At 41.6% G+C, this 22,815-nt stretch overlaps 1 protein-coding gene across 4 annotated transcripts in view; it reads left to right on the forward strand.

Annotated features, from left to right (window-relative positions):
* Positions 1 to 22,815, forward strand: part of St7 (suppression of tumorigenicity 7) — a 246,569-nt gene that overhangs the window by 136,647 nt on the left and 87,107 nt on the right. For 2 of the 4 annotated variants that reach the window (XM_052720456.1, XM_052720458.1), the window contains exons 3-7: positions 5,060 to 5,219; positions 15,651 to 15,705; positions 16,967 to 17,082; positions 19,158 to 19,233; positions 21,400 to 21,468. In XM_052720456.1, the coding sequence (XP_052576416.1) occupies positions 5,060 to 5,219; positions 15,651 to 15,705; positions 16,967 to 17,082; positions 19,158 to 19,233; positions 21,400 to 21,468 (476 nt within the window). Of the gene's footprint in view, positions 1 to 326; positions 396 to 5,059; positions 5,220 to 15,650; positions 15,706 to 16,966; positions 17,083 to 19,157; positions 19,234 to 21,399; positions 21,469 to 22,815 lie in introns of those variants that run through there. The other 2 variants (XM_052720459.1, XM_052720457.1) reach the window with 2 other exon arrangements.

The following is a 22,815-nucleotide window of genomic DNA, read 5'->3' on the forward strand; positions in this document are numbered from 1 at the left end:
CACTGTAGGTATGCACGAGGGCAATGTATTCAAAGTGACACCAAATATGTATGCCTTAAATAATACCATCTGCCCATTTGGATCTGCTCAGCACTTTAAAAATATTGCAAAGTGCTCCCTCCAAGTCTTATGAGTTTTGGAATATGTGGCTACCTCAAATGAAAGGGCTTGGTTTGAAGTTTGGGATAGCTGCGAGTCCTTCCTTTCTTCCTTTGCTTTTGATACACACTGTAAGGACAGGGGCCATTCTTTATACTAGTGTCTCCTCTACACAGATGGAATGGTAGTCCTGATGAATGACAAGTCTGGGAAGACACAGCTCCCTGCCCCTAAACACCTTCATGAGTAACCTGTCTTCACCTGTCTACTTGTTAGTTCTGCATTCAAAGTGGAAGGTATGGAGAGAAGGGCCGTCTTGAGTTCTAATGCAAATGTTCAGTCAGTTGGAGTCATTTTCCCCTTGGGCTGAATTATCTGGTCACATTTGATAGACTGCTTCTGAATTGGTTTTCTAACTAGAAAGCATAGGGAGACTGTCAGAGGACACTTAGAGGGAAGTGAAGGACTGTGTGTGTGTGTGTGTGTGTGTGTGTGTGTGTGTGTCAGTTCTGGTTTAAATGAAGCATTGTTATTTATTTTTTATTTTGTTTAATAAAGAGGTTTAGAAGGAGTGGCAGAGAGCTGGGCCTTCAGGCTAAGCAACAATTTAATTAGCTTTGCAATTCAGGTCAGGTCACCCATCTTGATGAACAGTCTTTGTTCCTCATCTGTAAGTGGATTCCCTACATAGTTTTGTGAGGTCCATTTTAGTGTTGGTCTGTGTTTCTGCTAGAGGAACTAAGGAATTTGAAATCTCAAGGTTTTGTGTATGCGATGGATATTGGCATGTCAGGGGCACTGTGGGTCTGTGGTATGGACTTCAGTGCAGGGACGTGATTGTTGTAACCCTGGGCTATCACTCATGGGTAGGTAGGAATACTTGATGCTGTGTGATGAAATGTGGCACAGTAGGTGTTCCCATAGCATAACACAGTGGGAAGTGGAGCAAAAACTTCATTGCTACTGATTGGGAACCACTGCCAGTTCTGTGACCAATGATAAGGGGGTCTTCAGAACGTTCATCCTCTTGTAATTGAGGCAGGCCTCTTGAGAGCTTTGTAGACTACCTTGTCACAATGCTTTCTGTTACCATCCTAGTGACAGAGAAGATGCTGCACTAACTGAACTGTGGAGCAGTATGCACGACACCGTTCTTGGGGAACTGTGAATAAACATCTGCTCACCCCAGACATGGAAGCAATGCCAGACCAATAAGGACATGACTAAGTCAATCTTGCAGAACTAAGCCTTTGGGGTTACTTAGGTGAGAGGTTCCTTCCAGGAGCAGGGATGACTCCCATCACCAAGAACTCAGCTCAGCATGGCTTATGGCTCACAAAAGCTAGACACCTGAAGCACACTGCACAACTTGCAGGCAGCTTGACAGACTGAAAAGTGTCCTTTCCAGGCTGCTTGGCTGGTCTGACTGTCTCTCAGCATCATTACTGCTTATATAAGCATGAGGCATGAGGGGCCTGGTAAAGCGAGTCAGTTCAAGCTTCCTGAAGCTCTGAGTCATTTACTTGCCAAGTTTCAGTGAGCTTGCCTGAAGGATGGGATGTTTTACCTCCCTTTAGAACATCCTATCTCTTAACCATCTTCCCTCTAGGAAGAAATGTTTCGTTTTGGAGGATGCTACAAAACAACCATCAAAAAGAGTCCCCCCCCCCCCATAGGACTCACAGGTGTTCCACCCTTGGGTATGGTGGACAAGCCACTTACATAGTAAGTCGTACTGTGATGGCACTTGTGAGAACTCACTGTGGACCAGACACTGAAGTGGGTGCTTCACACTGAGCTGGTATGAAAACCGAGGACTCTTGAAGATAAATATGATTTCCATTTTATGGTTGAAGGTACTGGTATCCAAATAAATCACATAAGTTGCTTGGCGCTATAGACGTCCTTATGGAACCATAATCTGTATGTTTACCTGTGGGGGCCCCTGCAGGCTCACAGCTGCACCTGTGAAGAGGAAAGAATGAAATCTCTGTTTAGCTTGACTTCATCAGGCCGCATGAAACTTCTGGAGAGTCTGCTGCCTGGCCATTTATTGCCAGCATATTTATACACAGTAAAATTTGGGGAAAAGTTTCCTGGTGTAATATAATCCCTGCTGCACAAAGAAGTGTAATTACATTGAAACTCAACTCAGGGTTCATGTCATTTCTTCCAAGAAGATGTGTTCTAGAAATAGACTACCTGTATTAGTATGAGGGCCTAGGGAAGGATCTGATGTGGTCTCAGTCATGCAGATATTGTAGTGGTCATTTGGGCTGTTAGTCACCTCCAGTCCTGGTTGTGGGAGCTTGGTGGAGCCCCTGTTTACATAGATAATGTAAGGGTTATTTAGACTTTACTATCCATCTCAGGTCCTGGTTTTGGGAGCTTGGGGGAGCCCCTGGCTACATAGATAATGTAAGGGTTATTTAGACTTTACTGTCTACTTCAGGTCCTGGTTGTGGGAGCTTGATATGGTCTAGTCCTTGAGAATGCAGATCACCAGGGTGTTAATCACTTCAAATTCTAAGCTTTCTGGGTGGAAAACAGGTTTTATATCCTTTATGTTGAAAGGATGTAGCTGAGAGTTTTCCTGTGTCCCACCTGGTCCACAGCCGCTCAGACCCAAGTAAACAAAGAGGTTTATAGTAATTAAAACTGCTTGGCCATTACCTCAGGCTTACTACTGACTAGCTCTTGCACTTAAACTCAGGCCATTTCTGTTCATCTGTATGTCGCCATGTTTTCCGTGGCTTTACCTGTGTGCCATTACATGCTGCTCCCAGATGGTGGGCTGGCATCTCCTGACTCAGCCTTCTTCTTCCCAGAATTCTCTTTTTGTCTGCTTATCTCACCTATACTTCCTGCCTGGCTACTGGCCAATCAGCATTTTATTAAACCAGTGTACTAAAGCATTATCCCACAGCAAGAGGAAATCATGCATGCTTAATATTCCTGTTTCTCTGGAGACTTGTGGGCACCAGGACTTTTGTGCTCCCATTTACTATTCTTGAACTTTCTTCCTCCTGTACACAAATTAGTCCCATATCCACGTAACCTTCAAACTGTATTCTCCTTAAACACTGTAGTGTGAGAAGTAACTCCTGTAACTAATCAGGGTATCCCATATATGACTGGGAGCGTTTGGTTTGGCTGGTACTTGCCTTTGGTCTTCATAGATGCCCTTCCTGTCGTTTGCATCCAGTAGAACATAAATGAGAAAACACCAGTTTTTCAATAATAGCCCAATGCCCATTCTGGAGCAGATATGAAACTTTTTAAATGAAATAAACAAGGATATATGTATATTCAATTCTATGTTAATTGTACATTGCATATATAAAGAATAGCACAGCTATCCTTTGAGACTCAGGCATGTAGTTATTCTGGGTTTTTTTTTTGGGGGGGGGTTGTTTTCTTTTGATTTCTGCAGCCAAGCTGTCCTGGAACTCATGACAGTCCTCTTGTCTTAGCCTCTGTATTTATTGCTGAGATTAAAAGTGTGAGTCAACCTACCTGGCCTTTTGCTTGTTTGAGTCAGGGGCTCACTGCTCTGGAACTTATGACCCATTTACCTTGGCCTCCTGAGTGCTGCGATTAAGGCCTGGGCCACTATGTTTGGCTAGTAGCTATTCTTTTATTCTGTCCCCCATCCCACAGAGTTTCTCTGTGGAGCCCTGGCTGTCCTGGAACTTACTGTCTAGACCAGGCTAGGCTCAAACTCAGAGATCCGCCTGTCTCTGCCTCCTGAGTGCTGGGATTAAAGGTGTGTGCCACCACGGCCCAGCTAGTAGCTATTCTAAAATTTCTTCTATTGAGTGATATATGACTGGGGAAGAACAAACTGTGGTTAGATAGGGTAGGGAGAAAAGGATGGAGAGAGCAGCATGGAATAGCTGGAAGTAGAGAGGGGAAGAGCACTTGCTTTTCCTATGCTCAGGAAGCTCTGACTTCAGTTAGCCATATAGGTAGGACTGGTTTGTTTTTTAAGGACAGCTATTTCTCTCCTCCTTTGGAATTCAACATAATCAGGAAGGCTTTGGACTAAGAAACATTTATGATATACAGCAAATGCTTGTTGTGTAGCACTTAGCAAGAGGGGGACTGGTAAGTTTCAGGAATTGAGTGCATGAAATGACTACTTTTTTTAAGACCAAGTGTCATAGGGCGGGCGGTGGTGGCGCACGCCTTTAATCCCAGCACTCGGGAGGCAGAGCCAGGAGAATCTCTGTGAGTTTGAGGCCAGCCTGGTCTACAGAGCGAGATACAGGACAGGCACCAAAACTACACAGAGAAACCGGGTCTCAAAAAAACCGGGGCAGGGCGGGGGGGGGGGGGGGGGGGTGGGGGAGACAAGGTGTCACTATGTTACTCAGGCTGACCTTCAACCCTGGGTTCACGTGATACTCTTGCCTCCATCTCTGAAGCAGCATGCCACTAGGTCTCACTTCCCCGTGTTCGTTTGTTTGCCAAAGTCAACATTTCTCAAAAGAAGTCTTATTTTTACAATTAAAACATTTTTTAAAAGTTTTTTATGGTGGGTATCATTTTATAAAAATACAAAATGTCAAGAACTAAAACACTTTATAAGGTATACTTTGGGAAAACTGTTGTATCTGTATGCATTTCTAGAGTTGTCTTTTAGCTAAGATGATTTTGTTATTTGAATATTATATTTACTTAGAGGAAAATAATTTGGAATACACCTAAACAATATTCCTTTATCTGCCATTGTAGTTATATATCCTTTTTGAAAATAACTCTTCATCAGAGAACAACCATTTTTAACTAATTTTTAATTAATTTTTAACTATTATTGGTGTTAATTATTCAAATCTATTAGACTGAATTAAATATATTTGAAAGGTGTACAGAAATAGCAAACATAGATTAAGGGAATGTGTCTTGAAATTACAAATGCAAACTGAGGTCATAAACACACATTATTTTTCTGTTCTAGATATTTGAATGGTGGTACTTTCGCAAGTATGGAACATCTTTCATTGAACAAGTCTCAGTAAGCCACTTGCGCCCCCTTCTGGGAGGGGTTGACAACAACTCTTCCAATAATTCTAATTCCAGTAATGGGGACTCAGATTCCAACAGGCAGAGTGTCTCAGGTATGGAATGTCTCTTACAAAATTTTTGTGAAATTAACACAGAAATACTCTTTTAAAAGATTAAGTTTCAGAGAAAAAATATGTTAAATTTCAAGGGACTTAAGGAAGCTGTATCAGATAACTGGCACGCAAGCACCCTGGGGACAGGAAATGTGTGTGCTGTTCATTTGACTTCTGCTCCACTAGCTTTAACGTAACAAGTGTTAATAGCATTAGCGTGAGGCATATAGGCGGTGCAGCCTATAGTATAGCGAATAGAGTACTCATGGAGCACATTTTCTTCCGCAGTGGTGGCTGAATGTCGAGTCTAACTAGGTCTGATTTCACTGCTTGTCTGTTTTAAAGGCCCTACTTTTCCTGTTCCAGTGATGGCGATGCCACATTCTAGGTTCCTCAGTACAGCACAAGCTGCTTGTCACCCCTCTCCTCAAACTCTGCCTCTGCCACAGTTCACTTGTCACTGCGTGTACTTCCCTGTTTCTTAGGACCTGACCTACCAATGTTCCCTTTGTTCCTGTGTTTGCCCATCTGTCACTGTCAAAATCAAATGCCTTTTCTAATAGACATACAGACTGTCTCTAATTCTTGGATCTTTGCTAATTTTACCTTTAGGGACACATATCAAATGGCATTGTGACTGGGGGGTTGTTTCTTTGTAGCATCCATAGTGTATTACACAACTGTCTGCCACGCCTTTGAAAGTAATTAAGCAGATGAGTTCAAACAAGAGGTAAGAACGGATTTCCCTAGGTCAACTCAATTAATAATCCCTAAGTACATACTACAACCTGGGTTCTGTTGGTTCTTATGAATTCAAATGCTGAAGTCCTTGCCCTCATCTCCATTGGATTATCTGAGGAAACAAAACGCCATGGGTTCTGACTGCACTGGAGAAACACACAGTGCTACAGAGAGCAAGTTAGAGGGGACCGAGGGAGGGATCCCCAACCAAGCTGAGAGAAGAGGTTCCATTAGTTCTGCGATTTGAAGGGTGGAAGGAGGCCATTAGGAACTAGGTTAGATTTTTTTCCTTCACAACTCAATCTCATGTCAGAACTTCCTTAGCTAGTCTGTAAGCCCCGAGGAGCATGTTGTTCCTGATGCTGAAGCCGTGCTTCCAGGTCATGCTTGTCCAGCCTGACACGAATGGTATGGGGAAGCTCCTGGTCTGGCCTTACTTCATTCTAATGGTTCACACATGAGAATTGGCACCGTGCAGTCAATAACACTGTCTGGGACTCTGTAAACTCACCTACCTTATGGAAAGAAAGAGACCCGAGCACAGCCACGCACTGTATCAGCCAGCAATGCAAAGAATTGTGGCTCATTGCTCTAAAGAGGGTCATCTTGATCATCTAATCATTATCACATAAGAGTGGCAGGTAATTTCCATCACACTGTATCTGTTGTGATGACCCCAGAGAGTAACTGTATTGTTGACTGATTCGAATTTCTGTATATTTGCACGGTACAGAAAATTAACAGATTGAAAACAGAAAGCAATGCCCTTTTAAGATCTTTAAAATGGTTACATTAATATTTGCATGAAAGCCCCTCCTTTCTCCCACCTAAAGCTCTTGACATTTCTTAATTCAGTACAAAGTCCATGTTCTCCTTCTTAGTAACATTATTTTTTTTAACTTATCTATCATCACGTGTGTGTATAACTGTGGAGGAAGGATGTGTGCACAGCCTATGTGTAAAGGTCAGAGGACAACTCTGTGGTCAGATCTCTCCTTCTCCCTTTAGGTGGTTCTAGGGACAGATCAAACTCATGGTGCCAGGCTTGTGTGATGAGCAATCCTGCGGGCCCATCATTATAATTTTGCTTTCTTTCTTAGTAGACGCATGACTTATTATGTAACTCTTGATGTTATCATTTTCAAGGAAGAATCTAAATCCTTTTTAACAATATATTCATCTAGGTATACATTTGTAGCCCTAGACACTTGGGAGGCAAAGATCAAAGGATCAGTTGAGTCCATGGGTTCAAGACTAGTCTAGGCAGTATAAAATCCAGTCTCAAATCAAACCAAGCAAAACAAATATATATATATATATATATAATAGCCATGGGCATTCTCAGGTTCACTTGTATCGGGTTTTAACCAGTCTAAGATGAAAGTTTTGATTATTATCACTGACTCAATTACACTAGTATTTACTACTTTACATCCTGTTTCTATTAATTTATTGAATAACAGATATAGCATGTATGATATGATTTTACAACATGTTTAAATATTTACCTTTAGAAAAATGGAAATTACTTTGTCTAAGTATATTTAGGTATGAATATGCTTACTTCTTTTTGACATTTAGATTGTTCATATATGGCTAACTCAGTTTGACAAGCATGTATGCAGGTATGGAAATATCAAGATATCATGGGATTAACATCACTTTATATTCTCTTGTGTTGACTTTTGTGTGTATGTGTGTGTCCACTTTTTATTTGTTTATTTGAGACAGTCTTACTAGGCTGTCCTGAAATTCACCGTGTAGCCAAGGATGGCCTCTAACTCACTATATTCCTTCTTTCTCATCCTCTGAAATGCTGGATTTATGGGCAAGAGCCACCACACTTGGCTGGTTTTTATTACTGAATAAGGAAAGGACTACAAAAATACATTTATCTAAAACTATCTCTATTATTGATAACTTTCTATGTACAGTCTGATTTCAGCTTAGTATAAAGGAGAAAAAAGGTCCAGATCTGAAAATAATTCATGTATTTCCTTAAAATAGATGACTTTGTATTAAACTTCTTATTGCTTTTAACCTAATAAAAAGGCGATTGAATTCATAACAGAAAGTAGAATCTGTTGATTTTCTTAAAATGCCATACACATCACTGAATTTTACATGAAATATAACTTGGCAAGTAAAATCCCATGGACTCGGGCAAAGGCAGTCTAACTGCGTTATTTGAAAAAAAAATCACGGGCAAAGTTAAAAATAAAACAAAAACCAATGTTTAGATATAAACATTGGTCCATGTGGAAACTGGTTAGTCCTTTCCTTAAAATATTATTTGTTTTGACTGAAATCTTTCAGAGGTAGCCCAGCTCACAGTGATTTGGGATGCAGGTGGTAGTGTAAGGACTAAGAAACAGGGCAGATTATGAGTGCATTTGAAAGCCCCTCTCTGTGGAGGGTGGACTGGATGCAGCCTTGTTCAAACCGTTCTGTGGCTGTTCTCTGTGGTCAGTGGAGAAATGTGGTTGACTGTCTATTTCTCACTGTAGCCACACTTCATCTTGTTTGGCCAAAGGTCATGTCTGTAGACATTCTTGTTTGATTTGATTTGATTTGGGAACTGAACTGCTATGTTCCCTCCAAATGGATGGTTTCTGATAAACGGTGCTGATGTCTTTTGCCACATCACCATGACTCTTACTGCCATTTCTTAATTCAGTGAAGTTTATGAGTCAGTGATGCACAAGGTTTAAAATGTGGCCAACTTCTCCCTGAGAGAAGGGATTCTCACAGCCCAGTGAGACCTAGAATTTGGCTTGAGGAGAACATTTTTTTGATAATTTATTATTGTTCCCAAATAAAATATCATAAAGACAAGGTCTGCAGCATTTGCCTTTTGCCAGATAGACACTGGGAAAAGCACAAGTTGCTCCATCATATAAGCAGCGGTGCCAAAGTCAAGCCTAGCAGCCCTGAGACTCGAACAATCCCTGAGGAGAAATGGATCTCTAAGCAGCTCCGACACAACACTAGGCTTCCTATCCAAGTCATCTCATCTCTGTCTCACTAATTCTCATAATATACTTCAAATTCCAGATAGTTATAAAAATCCTCATTTCTAATGAAATCCGACCATGCTGTGTAAAGACAAAGTCTGCATCCTAAATTAATGCTCATTGGATCATTAGGGCAGTTCAAGCACTGATTTAAAAAAGGTAACAAGGGAGCAATGGAAATAACAAACTTGGGGAAAGTTAAAAAATCCTAAAACCGTCACAGATGGCAAATTCCCACAGTTAAACAATTCTCCCCATAGAAATCCATGCAGTTCTACTAATATTAACACTCTCAGGACTTGCTATCAGTTTTAAACGACATCACCATACTTAATCCTTAACCCTTAATACTTAACCCCGTTAAGGAGATGACTATTATTGTGTCCATTTTAAATTTGAGGAAGCTGAGGTACAGGAAACGTCAGTCCCATGACTGACAGCTGGGTAGTCTTCTCTGTGTACCCATTTCTTCTCTCTCCTTGAGCAGTGTCTTCCTCTAAAGCTCAGGGTGGCCTCAAACTCTGATCCTTCAACCTTTCCCTCCAGAGTCTGGGGATTACAGGTAGGTGTGCACAACCGTGTGAATCCAGGTTCTTAAGGACTAATTGGGTATTTTAAGTGGCTTCCCCAGGCCCTCTGTAAGGACTATAGAGCTGAAGTTAATATAATTATTAAGCAACTAAAAGACTTCGTGGTGGGCTTGGTGGCTCACACATGTGATCTCAGCGTTAGGTAGGCAAAGCCAGGAAAATGGAAAAGTTCAAGGTCTGTTTAACATGGAGTGGTTGTTAGGATCTGCGTATGTGTGTTAGTGAGGGCAGGATCCTAACAGTGATAACTTGCCTCAAATACCTTAGTAACAATAGTGTTAATACAATACCTGGCAAGATTTATGCCACATTAAATGACTTCCAAAGCAGCTCAGTGGCAATGATTGACAGCTCAGCTTGCTCTAGTCTTAGTTCTGTGACTTTCACAGTCAGTGACCTAAGGCTTGCCATTTAACTTTCCTAAAATAACCTTAGTATCTTAATCTGAAAACATGGGAATAATAGTAATATCAACTTCATGGAGTATTTTGTAAATAAATGAGGCCATGCAGAAATACCGAGTCAGAGGACAGCTTTTTATATAGCAATGCCTCCCAGATGAACTAACTGTATAAATAGATTTGGGAGAATGTCACCACACTTAGGGATATGGCTGCATGGTCAGTGACTTTCACACCCAAGCCTTTCACAGCTTTTGGTACAGATGTTTCCCTCTGCAAAGTTATGAACTTTTACGTATTAGGGACCTTTGGGATTGCTTGCTAATAGTCTCAGTGAGCATAAACTAGATATATACATGCCAGAATTTAATGCATAGCCTGACTTCCCTAGCCACCTTTTCAAAATCATTTGCCATTAAAATTTATATTCTAGCACAGAAGAGATTTCTAGTTAAATGGTGCAAAAGCCTGAAATGGCTTTAGTTGCCAGTGAGCATGCATGTGTTTAAAACTTGTTTCAGGGTTAATACATTATTTGGTGGAGTTGATGTAGTCAGAAATGGCCAGTGAGAAATGTATGACATTTGAACTAAAATATCTTTGGTGAAAGCAGCACTATCTTGAATAAAGCAAACCAATAAAAATGGCCAGGCGGTGGTGGCACACGCCTTTAATCCCAGCAGTTGGGAGGCAGAGGCAGGCAGATCTTTGTGAGTTCGAGGCCAGCCTAGTCTACAGGGCGAGAGCCAGGAAAGGCGCAAAGCTACACAGAGAAACCCTGTCTCGAAAAACCAAAAAAAAAAGGCCTTACAACCCACTCTCACTAATGCCTCTTCGTATTCCCTGCACGAATTTGTAGTGACAAAATTTGTTGAATGAACGCTATCCATGTTTCCTTTGCCGATTTTTCTTTAAAATAGAATTTTTTCTTTATACGAGCGAGCGGGTTCTTTTAACTAAGATGCCTACCCAATGCCACAGAAACGTAAAAGCTTTGGCTCTGAGGCCCATAAGCAACAGCCCGGGTCCCGAGAGGGGGGGATGTGGGGAGGAGGAAGGGACAGGACGAGGCACCGGGCCGCTCCAGGCTGGGCCGGCTCGAAGCACAGGGAAGCACAGAGGTAGATCCCGTGGATTTACCCGTCCATCCTCTGACCCCCGCTGAAATACTGACATCCAACTTGGAATGAAATCCAATGTCACACACCCGTGAAAGCACAGCGAGCCCCGTCCGGGAAGAACCGCACCCTGCCGCTGCCACCGCCACTGCCGCCGCCAACGCGGAACATGGCGCCCACCCAGCCCGCCCAGCCCGCCCCGGCGAGGACCGGTGCAGAGCGGCTCCGACTGGCCAAACGGTGCAAGCAAGGTCAGGCCAAGGCAGCCCTGCTCCGGCTGGATGGGCGGTGGCTCCCGCCCGGGGCTTGACCTCCGGGCTCGTGCTGGGCCTCATTCTGGTCTCCCGAGGGCTCGCCGGCCGCGGGGATGGGTCTGTGGTTCAGCCCCAGGCCCCATCCCTCCTCTGCTCCGTGGGATCATGGTGTCCGGCCCAGGCTGGCTCCCCTGGAGGGACAGGAGCCCAGCGGCGGGAGGTTCGCATTGCCAGACTGGTGCCTGGTGTGGCGGGCCCAGGCCAGGCTACCCCGAGCCATGGCGGTTTGAACAGGCCTCTCCCTCTCAGGGTCTGCTACCCACGTGGCTCGCTGCTGGCAGTTCTTTAGGTGTTTTGTGCCCTCGGGGTTCTGTCCCGACAGCCACAGATCTGGGTAGGAGGTCTTTGCGCCAAGCTCTCTCTTCTAGGCAAGTTGGTTAAAGCTCAGGGAGCCAAAGAGCCGGGAAGCCGGGCTTGGAGGCAGTTCACCGTTTGTGTTGTGGGCCTCTCCTTTGTAGCCAGCAGTCCGAACACAACAGTCAAACCTTCCCGTCACCTCTTCTCAAAATAGTTACTTTGAAAAGCTGTGAAGTGGCTAAGGCTTAATTATTTTTTCAAAAGGAATACTTCTAATAATTGCCTAAAATTGATCAGTAGGATGTAGACGATTGGGTATTCTTTTCTGAAGTTTCCAAGCTAATAACTAGATAAAATCACTTCAAAGACTGGTTCGCTTGGGTTAATCTAGTAATAATACGTCCAATGAAACTTTTAGACACGTTGGAAGTATTATTTAGAAGTAACGTGACATTTCCTAGAGGAATCTTGAAGTCTGTTCTTCCATTGCACAATTTAATTGATGAAGTTACAGGATGTTGAAATGTGATGCTTTGATTGGAACGGGTTTGTTGCCTATTCTAGGTAAGAGATGAATCTGGACGCCAGGGCTTAAACTCATCTACTGTGGCCCCGGAAGAAAGGATCTAATATATAGACCCTTTCCGTCTCACTAATTTATGTAAGGGGTATGGATGATGAGCTTTAGACCTCTTTATAGAAAGGATCAGTGAAAGCTAAGCTTATAACTATGATAAAAATTGCTATTTCTGCTGCTGTGAAAAGCCTAGTGTGGTGGCTTCTGCCTGTAATTTCAGCACTCAGGACCAGGTGTGTCCAGCCACAGTGGGCTGGGGCCTCCCACATCAATCACTGGTTAAGAAAATGCCCTGCATTTTCTACATGCAGCCCAGTCTTCTGAGGGAACTTTCTCAGTGGAGGCTCCCTCTTCTCAGACGACTCTAGCTTGTGTCAAGTTGACATCAGACTGGCCGGCACAGTGACTGCGTCCAGAGGTGCAAAGTAATGATGGTGATGGAAGTTTTTAGTAGGAAGCGGGGACAAGGAAGGCATCAAAACATGGAGAGCTTGCTTTAGAAATCCTTAATGGATTAACTCTTTGTGTCCCACATAGAACATTGCAACGGTCTCATTTTGACAAAGAAGTGTATGTGCTCTGTCTGTAGCCTCTGGGAGATGTCGAGTATTTTTGTAATGGCAGCTGCTTCCCTCGGGTTTTGGTGTTTGTGCATACATGCTGCGGTCACATTTCCATCAGCAGGCAAGAGTGGGTACTGTGCCATGGACACTGGAAATGGAGGCACAGAGAACGCTTGTCTTAGAGACATATTTGTAGTGGACGCTTGCAGTGGGAGCAAGCACGTCGTGCAGTCCCAGCCGGCTTCCAGTGCTGCCCAGTGGCACAGAAATTGTGGAAGATAAGGAAGAATGGAACGCTCGTGTTGAAGGACAAATTGAAATATGATCTGTAATAAGTTTTTTCCTCAAGAGTACACACAAGGAAAGAACATATGTGTATGCTCTCTTACCCCGGGGAGGTCCATTCCTCTGACATCTTTGTGTTTGGCATTTAATCCCTTTCTATGTTGCACTGAAGTCGTATCAGGTGATTGATACTGATGGAGTGTGCGCTCTGGAGTGAGTCCATGCTAAAAGAATTTTCTGCATGAAAGATTATGGGAGAGAACAACAAAGATGAAATTTATGCAGCTGTGATGTCATTTAGGACAGAAATTCGATGTGTGCATACAGATGACCTTTCTATTGCTCATTTCTTAAGGACAAATAACCCTGCCCTGTGCCCTCCATTTCAAACATAGAAAAGTAGGAAGACATTTGCTTTGTACTTCTTAGTCCCTTTCTCCCTTTACATCTGCTACAGTCACTGGCATCGTAATTTCTAAGTTTCAGGGGTAGTTTAAAAGTGAATACAGAACACTTTTGCGACATCAAGTTAACAAGGATTTGGTTCTTTAAGTGATAAATCTGACGTTTTCGAACGTTTGCAGCACCCCCTGCTGGCAATGTTATAGAAATTCCTAAATAAAGTATTCTTCAGGCTCCGCTTGGTGATTATTTGAAGTATACACAGTATTTCTTTGTGGAGTTAGTTTTCCTTAGAAATAGTTTAAGTTTCAACGGATGTAATAGAGGCAAAATTTAACTGGAGATAATTTTCATTTTAATTTGCCAATCGGGTTTTGAATAGTGCTTTTTTCCCCAGGCACTACTTGCTGGAGAAAAATACTAGCCAAAATTTAAAAAACATTAATATTCCCAATCAAATTAAATAGGGGCAGAAGTATCTTTTCAAATATTCATATTCAAATATTTATTGTAAATATTTCTACATGTACATCCTTGTACACAAGTCACATACAAGTTTATTGTAGCTAAGTGTCAGTCACATGCAGGTTTATTGTGGCCTGTCAATCTTGCAGGACTTAGGAAGTGGCCGGAGGAGTCTTTGGAATCTCAGGAGCTGAACTGCTGAATAGTTGGCAATGATGACGTTCTAGGAGTTACTCCAGCCCTACGGATAGTAATCACAGTTGTTTAGCTGACCATGATATTTTAAGCCAAGATCTGGCCCCACAGTGTTCATGACAAGAAATAATTAACTAAAAGAAACTAATTTTCGATGTTGCATTAAATGACAAATTAAGCTAAGTGTCAAAATTTTAGGGCCATAAGCATTGTGTAAATTTAAAATGAGATACTGGCTTAATTTAAAGATAAATCCATCTCTTTTAAATGAAAACATATATCCTATTATAAGTATATACTTGCTTTACTATTTCAGCAAGCTGTACTGTGATCATACAGAGTATTACAGCTTGTTCTTTATATTTTATTACATATAAAAGTGTTATAATACTGGTTTACATGTTTCCTCCACTGAGTGTTAAAAGTAATGCCTATTGGATAGGTAGAAGGACAGAGAGGTGGAGGGATGGAAGTTGGATGAACAGGCCTACTGTAGAATCCCAGTGAGTCATCATCTGGCCTTTACTATCTCTTGGATTGCTGCCATAGTTTTGATGGTACATATCATTGGGTGTGTTCTTTCAGTACTGATGTTTTAGTTTTGGTTAAGTGAGTTTTATTTTCTAATAAAGCTATATTTATCCAAAGGAATCTAGTATTATAAATCATTAGAAAGTCTTGTTCAGTAGGATGCAATTATAGCTTATTAATCGCATGCCTAATATAACATAATCTTAAAACTATTAATGGACTTCTCAAAGTAAAAACCCCATGGTCCCAAGTCTCTGTGCTACATGTATGACAAAAATGTGTCATCTTAGTGATTAACATTATGTTATTAGGGTGATGGCTCACATATATGTGTTAGCATAAGTATGAAATTGAAAATGCCCCCAAACAGTTTATTTTCATAGAACTTCTTTCTGCAACTGTGGTAACTTTATTAATTTTTTTATTCCTTCCTGGAAAGATGATATCAATCTAGCAAATTATCTCCAAATAAAAACTAGTGTCCTCCATAATCAACTGAGTCTAGGGCTCTCTGTGGTTATGCTGCAGAGTTTGATGGATGATGTCACTGAGAGACGTATTCCAGAGTGATGAAAAGTAGTCTCATCTTTACGTTTACCTTTACCTATATTTTTGGAGGTAAATTCATAAAATCTGCTCAAATCTCTGAGACTAACCACGCAGAAAGTTACACAGTAGCTGATGTTGGCATGTGCTGTGATTTGGAAAAACAAGGGAACTTGGGCCCAGAGACTAGGTGAAGTTTCCCCTGTCTCAGTGCTGATTGGCCTCAATTACCTGATTAATCTCAAGGGTTGCCTTTTGTTTTTCAGTTTCCTCTATAAAGGATAGAGGATAAAATTATCTTATCAAATGGCCCGGAAGGGTGTTTTACTGAATTAATTAGCTCCTAATATCACTGGGCTTACGTGTAACATTTTCATATTCTCTTGTTGCAGAGTGCAAGGTGTGGCGGAATCCACTGAACTTGTTTAGGGGTGCTGAATACAATCGGTGAGTCTTTTGCCAGTTCAGGAAGTAGATGAGTGGTTTAGAGAGCAGCAATAGCAAGTGTTGTTCCGGTTCACCTGTGGGTCATGTGATAGTGTATTTTACCCTCTCCTCTCTCCTCCTTTCCCCCTCCTCTTTTCTCCCTTCCCTTCCCACCCCTCCTCCTTTTCGTGTGCTCCCTCCTCTTTCTTCTTCCCCTACTTTTATCTTGCTTGCTTTTGTCTGAGACAGGCTTTCAGAGCCCAGGGCTTGTATGGCTAAGGAGCACCCTGAGCTCCTGATCCTTTTGCCTCACGAGAGAGTGCTGGGATTATAGGCCTATGTTACCATGTCCAACATCTTCCATGTTTTTTTGAATACTATCTTAGAGTTTTTTCTGTTTTATGGAATTTTGACATTCTAGTTGGGAATAATATATAAAACTATAGGTTGTAATTTTTTCTATTGCACTTACTCTTTGAAAAAAATTAAGTGTGTGTGTATGTATATGCTGCATGTAATGCTCATAGAAGAACTTGTGGGAATTGATGCTCCCCTTCCATCACGTGGTTCTGGATACTGCACTTGGGTTTTGGGGCTTGGCTGCAGGTGCCCCCAATTTGCTGAGCTACCTCGCTGGCCTTCTATTGCTGTTACTCTTTTCAGTATATATTGTACAGCTCCCAAATTCGGAAGATCCCTGAACCTTGATTATATGGGTCCCAGACAGGTTATGTTGAAACTTAATTGGATGAAATAATTAGGCAAATTAGAAATTTCATAGTTTTGGGGAAATGTCTATTTGTAATATTAATTAGGGAAGTTTTTCATTATCAAGGACTACTAAAATGTTAAGTCAAAAATAGAAGAGAAAACTTGTATTTATTTTGTGCTATGTAATTCCTGAAGGAAGAAGTTTTTGAGATTTATTTTTATTGTATGTCTATGAGTGGTTTGCCTGCATAGATCTGTGTACCATGTGCATGCAATGCCAAGACAGGCCAGAAGAGGGCATCAGATCCCCTTGGAAGTGGAGTTAGGACAGTTGTTAGCTGTCTTGTGGCTGCTGGGAATCCAAAAGGAATCCTCTGGAAGAGTAGTCAGTACTCTTAACCCCTAAGCCCAAACAGAGCGGGATGGCTTTTAAAAATATGTTTAGGTGTTCATGTGTGAAGTTCTTTTAACGCTCAGTGGTGGCTTGCATCTCAGCTGTTCCGCAGCATCCTCTTCTGTAGGTCTCTTTCCTTTCTCAAGACTGTTTGACCATCGTATTCGCCCTTGACAGGTACACTTGGGTCACAGGACGAGAACCTCTGACGTACTATGACATGAATCTCTCTGCCCAGGACCACCAGACATTCTTTACTTGTGATTCGGACCATCTTCGTCCTGCGGATGCAAGTATGGGAAAACTTTAGCTGTTTCAGGGTGGGAAAGATTTTCAGCTTGTTCCCAATCATGGTTCAGATTCTATAATATCGGCTCTGCTGCTCAGTTTGTTGGCACACATTTATAATCTCAATACTCAGGAGACAGAGGCAGGAGGAGCTCTGGTTTGAGAGCAGTTTGGACTACAGTGAGCTCCAGGCTAGCCTGGTCTGTATAAAAAGAATAACCAGGGCTGGGGAGATAGCTCTGTGGGTAATGCTCTTGCCTTGTGAGCATGAGGACCTAATTTTGATCCCTTGATCCCACGTAAAAAGAAACGAAATTCTGATTTGGTAGCACATGCTCTGGGGAGGCAGGAACAGGTGGGTCCCCGGGGCTTGCTGGCCAGTCAGCTTAAACTATGTGATGAGATCCTGGCCAGACTAGAGAACCTGTCTCAGAAACAAATGAAAAAAAAAAAAAAAGGAAGAGAAGAAGAAAGGTGGATAAAGGATTGACACCTGAGGTTATAACACACACACACACACACACACACACACACACACACACACACACACACACACCTCTCTCCAAAGAATAAAATATTAAATTGACAAGTAAAACCCAGAATCCTTAAAGAATATTTGCATGAAATTTATTCACAATGATTATCAATGTAGGAATAAGGCTTATTATTATCTATAGCATGATTTAAAAACACCAAAGTAAGCTTTATATGTTTTGAAGACACATCTCTTATACAAAGTGAGTTAAAGTCAAAGGTTAGGGGGAATGAAGGGTCTCCTTGATCACATTCTAATTAGAAGTTGGGGTTCCCTGAATATAAATGAGCAGTCTATTTTACTGACTTAATATATTGGTTTACTTGCACTTGAAGGGCACATGACTTTGATTGTAGGAGTGTGTATGTGTTCTCTACCTCAGAGACGACTTTGTTTAACATGCATTTCACATTCATTACTTTCCTACTGGTAAACTTGGTATTATTAAATGGTCCAAAGTAAATAGCTGAAACTTCCTGCCTTAGTTAGGGTTACTTTTACTGTAATGAAACACTGTGACTAAAAGCACCTTGGGGAAGAAAGAGTTATTTGATTTACATGTCCTGAATCACAGTCCATTGAGGGGAACCAAGGCAGGAACTCAAACTGGGCCAGAACCTGGAGGTGGGAGCTGATGCAAAGGCCATGGAAGAGTGCTGCTTACTGGCTTGCTCCCATGGCTTGCTCAACCTGCTTTGTTATAGAGCCAGGACCACCAACCCAGGGATGGCGCCACCCACAATGGGCTGGGCCCTCCCCTGTCTGTACTAAGAAAATGCCCCACAGGCTTGCATAGCCTCATTTTATAGATGCATCGTCTCAACTGGTGCATCGTTCCTCTTCTTTATTACTCTAGCTGTTGTCAAGTTGGCATAAAACTAGCCAGGACAGTACCTTTAAACGAAACAACTTCTATATACTTTTAGAAACTGACTTATAAGATATAAACTATCAAATTATATAAGAATATTGTTGTTTTTAAAGTCTTTGTTGCTATCACAGATATCCATGTCAAGCAAAATCCTATAGCTCTTTGACTCAGCTCACATTCCCCACATAACTGCAGCATTCAAATAGCCAGAACTTGTAGCAAATGCTCTGGAACAGGTTGCATAGAAACTATGTGTTATAGAATGAATAAATTACTGAGCGTGTTACTTCAGATAGGAGCAGGTACATTCAGGATGAGCTGGCCATAAAATAGCAATTTCAAAATGTGTAAATTATGTTTTCTAACAACAAATGTTTATTGAAGTCAAAAGACATGAAATCTCTATTATAGTTCATTTTTATGACTTTTTTAGTGTGTGATATTTGTATCTATAATTTAATAGCCACACCAAAAAAGTTTGTTATTGGCAACTGAAGAACAATGAAATAGTAATTCAGAATACTTATGTGAGTTTAAAAATATGGACTGACTTTCTTGGTAATCAAATGTTCTCTTACAATTAAAGCTGCCAATTACTTATTGTCCTATGTCCAGTCATCCCATTTATATGTACCAGTTGACTTGCAGTGTTCCTTTTTTTAAATTCTAACTAGTAATGCAAAAAGCTTGGAGAGAGAGGAACCCTCAAGCCAGGATTTCTGCAGCTCATGAAGCCTTGGAGATAAACGAGTAAGTAGGGAACAGACTTGCTATTAAAATGAAGTCATGTCTCATGCTGAGTATTTTCAGTCACCGTGGATGGGACTCTTCTGTTATTTGAACTGCAGGGCTATTGCTGAGGGCATTACTTTCTAAAATTTTGCATCTATGAAAGACAACCGTGTGTGTGTGTGTGTGTGTGTGGTGTGTGTGGCGGGGGCAGGGGGAGTGTAGCAGATTAGCTGCTTTAGAACAAAGTGCCTTTACTGTGACCCCAGATTAAATCCTTCAAGGGATATACTTGGCATATTGTGAGAGCATAAGCTAAGTACACTTCCTGGCATATCTAGACAATTTTGACAGCGACCTTTCTTTCTAGATGGAGAATGCTCCTCTGTGCATCTCTGTTTCTAGGTGTAACTTCTGCTAGTGGGAAAAACAGCAACTACAAAAAAGATAAATGGTGAAAAAAATTAAAATGTTTTAATGTCAAAATGAGCAAGAGGAAACATTGCCCTTACTGTTGCTAAATATTCTATGGGTTATCAAGGAAGACTGGGAGATTTCTTCTGGAGATTTTAGAAAATGAGATTCTTAATATTGGAGTCATTAAAACAGGGTTGGCAGAATCCTTAAAGGTCAATTAGCTCAACCACCCATCTGGTGTTTGAATCACCTCAACAGGGCCCTTGCCAAGTGGTCATTGTTAAACTATTTTATGATTTTCTCAAGAAGGTTCCAGAATCTTTTCCAGAGATCTTGGAAAATAAAAGAGTCACCAAGTTTCAAATCCTGTCCCTGTAATGCTGGATCTGCATGGTTTCTGACTCTGTCATGCAACATACCTTTTGCTTTCTTACCATCTACAAGTTTAATACGCCTGCCTTTTGTGTGTCGTTCATGTTTCTGAGAAAAGTGTCAGGACTACAAGACCCTGGGGTGTGACACGTAGAAACTACCCTGCAGGCTCATGTCTTCATAAGTCACCTTCCTTCAGTGTTATTCAGCCAGTTACCAGCACCCTGTTACACTGTAATTCAGCCCACATTTCTCCATTTTGATCTTAGGCTTGCCAGCCGTTTAGAGAGCTTTAATTTATATTGTGAGTCTACTGGGGGAAATGAAGGTAACAGCGCTGTGTTATTTACTCTTAGGCGTTTAAGCTGGCTTCTTGTGGTTTCCGCTTCATTTATTTGATTTTTATTTTTTCAAATGTGCTTAGATACCATGTCTTTAACACTCCATTGGAATTTCTTTCTGAGTCACTGTTCTGTCATTTGAGAAGTCAGCCTTCTTTCCTGTTTGGAAAACTGATGCTGCATTTGTCATCTCATCCTGTGGTCTATTCTTTGTGATTCCACAACTGTCCATAGAGTGCAGTTCCATGTCCTGCCTGCAAGGTCAGTCGGCTTCCTAGAATTTGCCCTTCCCAGAACAGTAGTTCATTGAGAACGTATTAGCGATGTGCTGTCTTCCATCTTTTTACCCATTTTAGAGTTTCAATTGCTTCTCTGCACTTTAGTCTGACAGGCATTCTCCTTGATAAAGAAGCCAGGAGCAGTATGGGAGTGAGAGCGTTTCCTTTTCTCTTTATTATCTATCACTATTAACCATGACCCTTCTTTGTTTTAATGTTGTTGTATTGTCTTTGTTGCTTATTTGTTTTTGTGGTGATTTTGGAGAAATTGGAAGGGAGAACAGTAGATGTAACTTTAAAACAGAGACTAGATAGCTGTCTTCAGTGGTTTTTATATGTTTGCTCATTTTATTTATTTCGTCAAGCCTCGCTAATTTGGGATTTCAGCTCTCCTGATGTTATTCTTATGACTCCATTCCACTTCTTACAGTCCATCCCATGCCCTCTTTTCATCTTTTGTTTGGTTTGCATGTCCTTTAAGAATCTGACCTGGGCTAGATCTCTGGGAAGCCATGCTAGTCAGTTCAGTGCCGCCCCTCTGCCCTTCCTGAGAGGTGATTTGTCATTATGGTTACAGTTCAACATTTGGAAGCTGTTCTGTCCTCTTGAGCCATTTTCCATACTACATCTTGTGCCTTTGAGTCATGTCCCTTTCCTATGAATTTTCGAAGTCTACCTCCACCTCTTTGATTACCCTGAACTCTGGAATGACATAGTAACTCTCGCTGAATGTTCCTATCGGTTTTCATTTCACCAACTATTTTTTTCTTCTTGGTCAGAATTAGGTCCAGAGTTGAAGTTCCCCTAATTGCTTCCTCTACCATCTGGGAGATAAAATTGTTACCGAAGTAAGTCAAGAACTTGTCGGGTACCCTACTTCTAACCAAACAAGACTTCTAGCAGATATCTGGATGGTTGACACCCCATCACCACACTTCTTGCTTCTGTCTGTGTATTGTGTTGTGACAAAGATGCATCATCTCCATCTTCCATCGAGCTGAGAATCCTGTTCTGTCCCCCCAACCATTAGCTCTCTCCTTTTTCTTTCACTCACAAGCTCTTGGCATGTTTCTTCCCCAAACTCATGAGTTTCCACATAGACACGTTTCTTGGCTAGTGTTGCTACTCTGCCTCTCCTCCTAAGAATACTATTTGAAGTAAGAACATATAAAGCAAGCAGCCTAGCTCTAACTGTTCATGAGCTCCCAACCCACCAGCTGCAATCTTACAGCTAGTTCCTTTGACACTGTGTCCACAGTTCCTATTATCTCAATATTCAGTTCATTACTTTAAACCCATATTTATATGTGGGCATCTGAAGCCTTAAGTATTTCCTCTGATGCCTACCCAAGTAGTTCCTTTCAGTAAATCATGAGACAGTTTGAGCATTGCTATTTTTCTTCCCAAGTCATATATTTAGCCCTCCATAGTAATTGCTTTTCTAGCTTTTATTCTCGGTATTTTCTCCCTACCTTATCATATTTAGTTAAAACCGCACTGATGGTTCTCACTTGAAATTTTGGGGATAGGATGGTTCTCACTTGAAATTTTGGGGATAGGATAAAGAATTTGTAAGACTCACCCCACCCCCAAGGATCAGCTGGCCCCAAACCTAACATTATCTGTTAAGTTCATACTTTCTCCTAGCTGGCTTTGCAGTTTTCCCACAGTAACATTTAGTTTTAATTTCTGTTTATTTCCTCTCTTGTGGTCTGATGGAGAGGAATAGGGCAATGACCACAGAGAAGTCAACCAGGAGAGAGAAGGGATGAGCGCAGATCAACACCCCCATGGTCTGTTCTGGCCTCATCGCCCCCTCAGACCCTCCCTTTCTCTGACAGTGGGCTGCTCTGGATGATTTGGAAGGTTTGCATTTCTAAAAGCCTCCCGTTGTTGCTTAGTTAATTGCATATCCTTTCTGGCTTCCTACCTCAGAGGGTTATTGGAAGGGTTACTCAAGGTGATGTTTGTGCCAGGTAGAGTGTTTACTGGACACACAGCAGCAATGCTAGCTTGTTGTTGGAGGCAGGAGACTGGACTCTTCTTAGGTAGTGTGGCTGTGTCAGAGTTCAAGCTTTTCAGAAACTACTTTTCCAGGTTCTTCTCATGTTCTCTGATGCAGAAAAGCGGTGCTACCATGGGATTTTCAAGCACTGTTTCATTTTGTTTTTGTCAGTTAGTAACTTTATTTAATG

Source organism: Peromyscus californicus, unplaced genomic scaffold, assembly GCF_007827085.1.
Source record: "Peromyscus californicus insignis strain IS unplaced genomic scaffold, ASM782708v3 Scaffold_6__1_contigs__length_162567912, whole genome shotgun sequence".
Taxonomy (NCBI): Eukaryota; Metazoa; Chordata; class Mammalia; order Rodentia; family Cricetidae; genus Peromyscus; species Peromyscus californicus.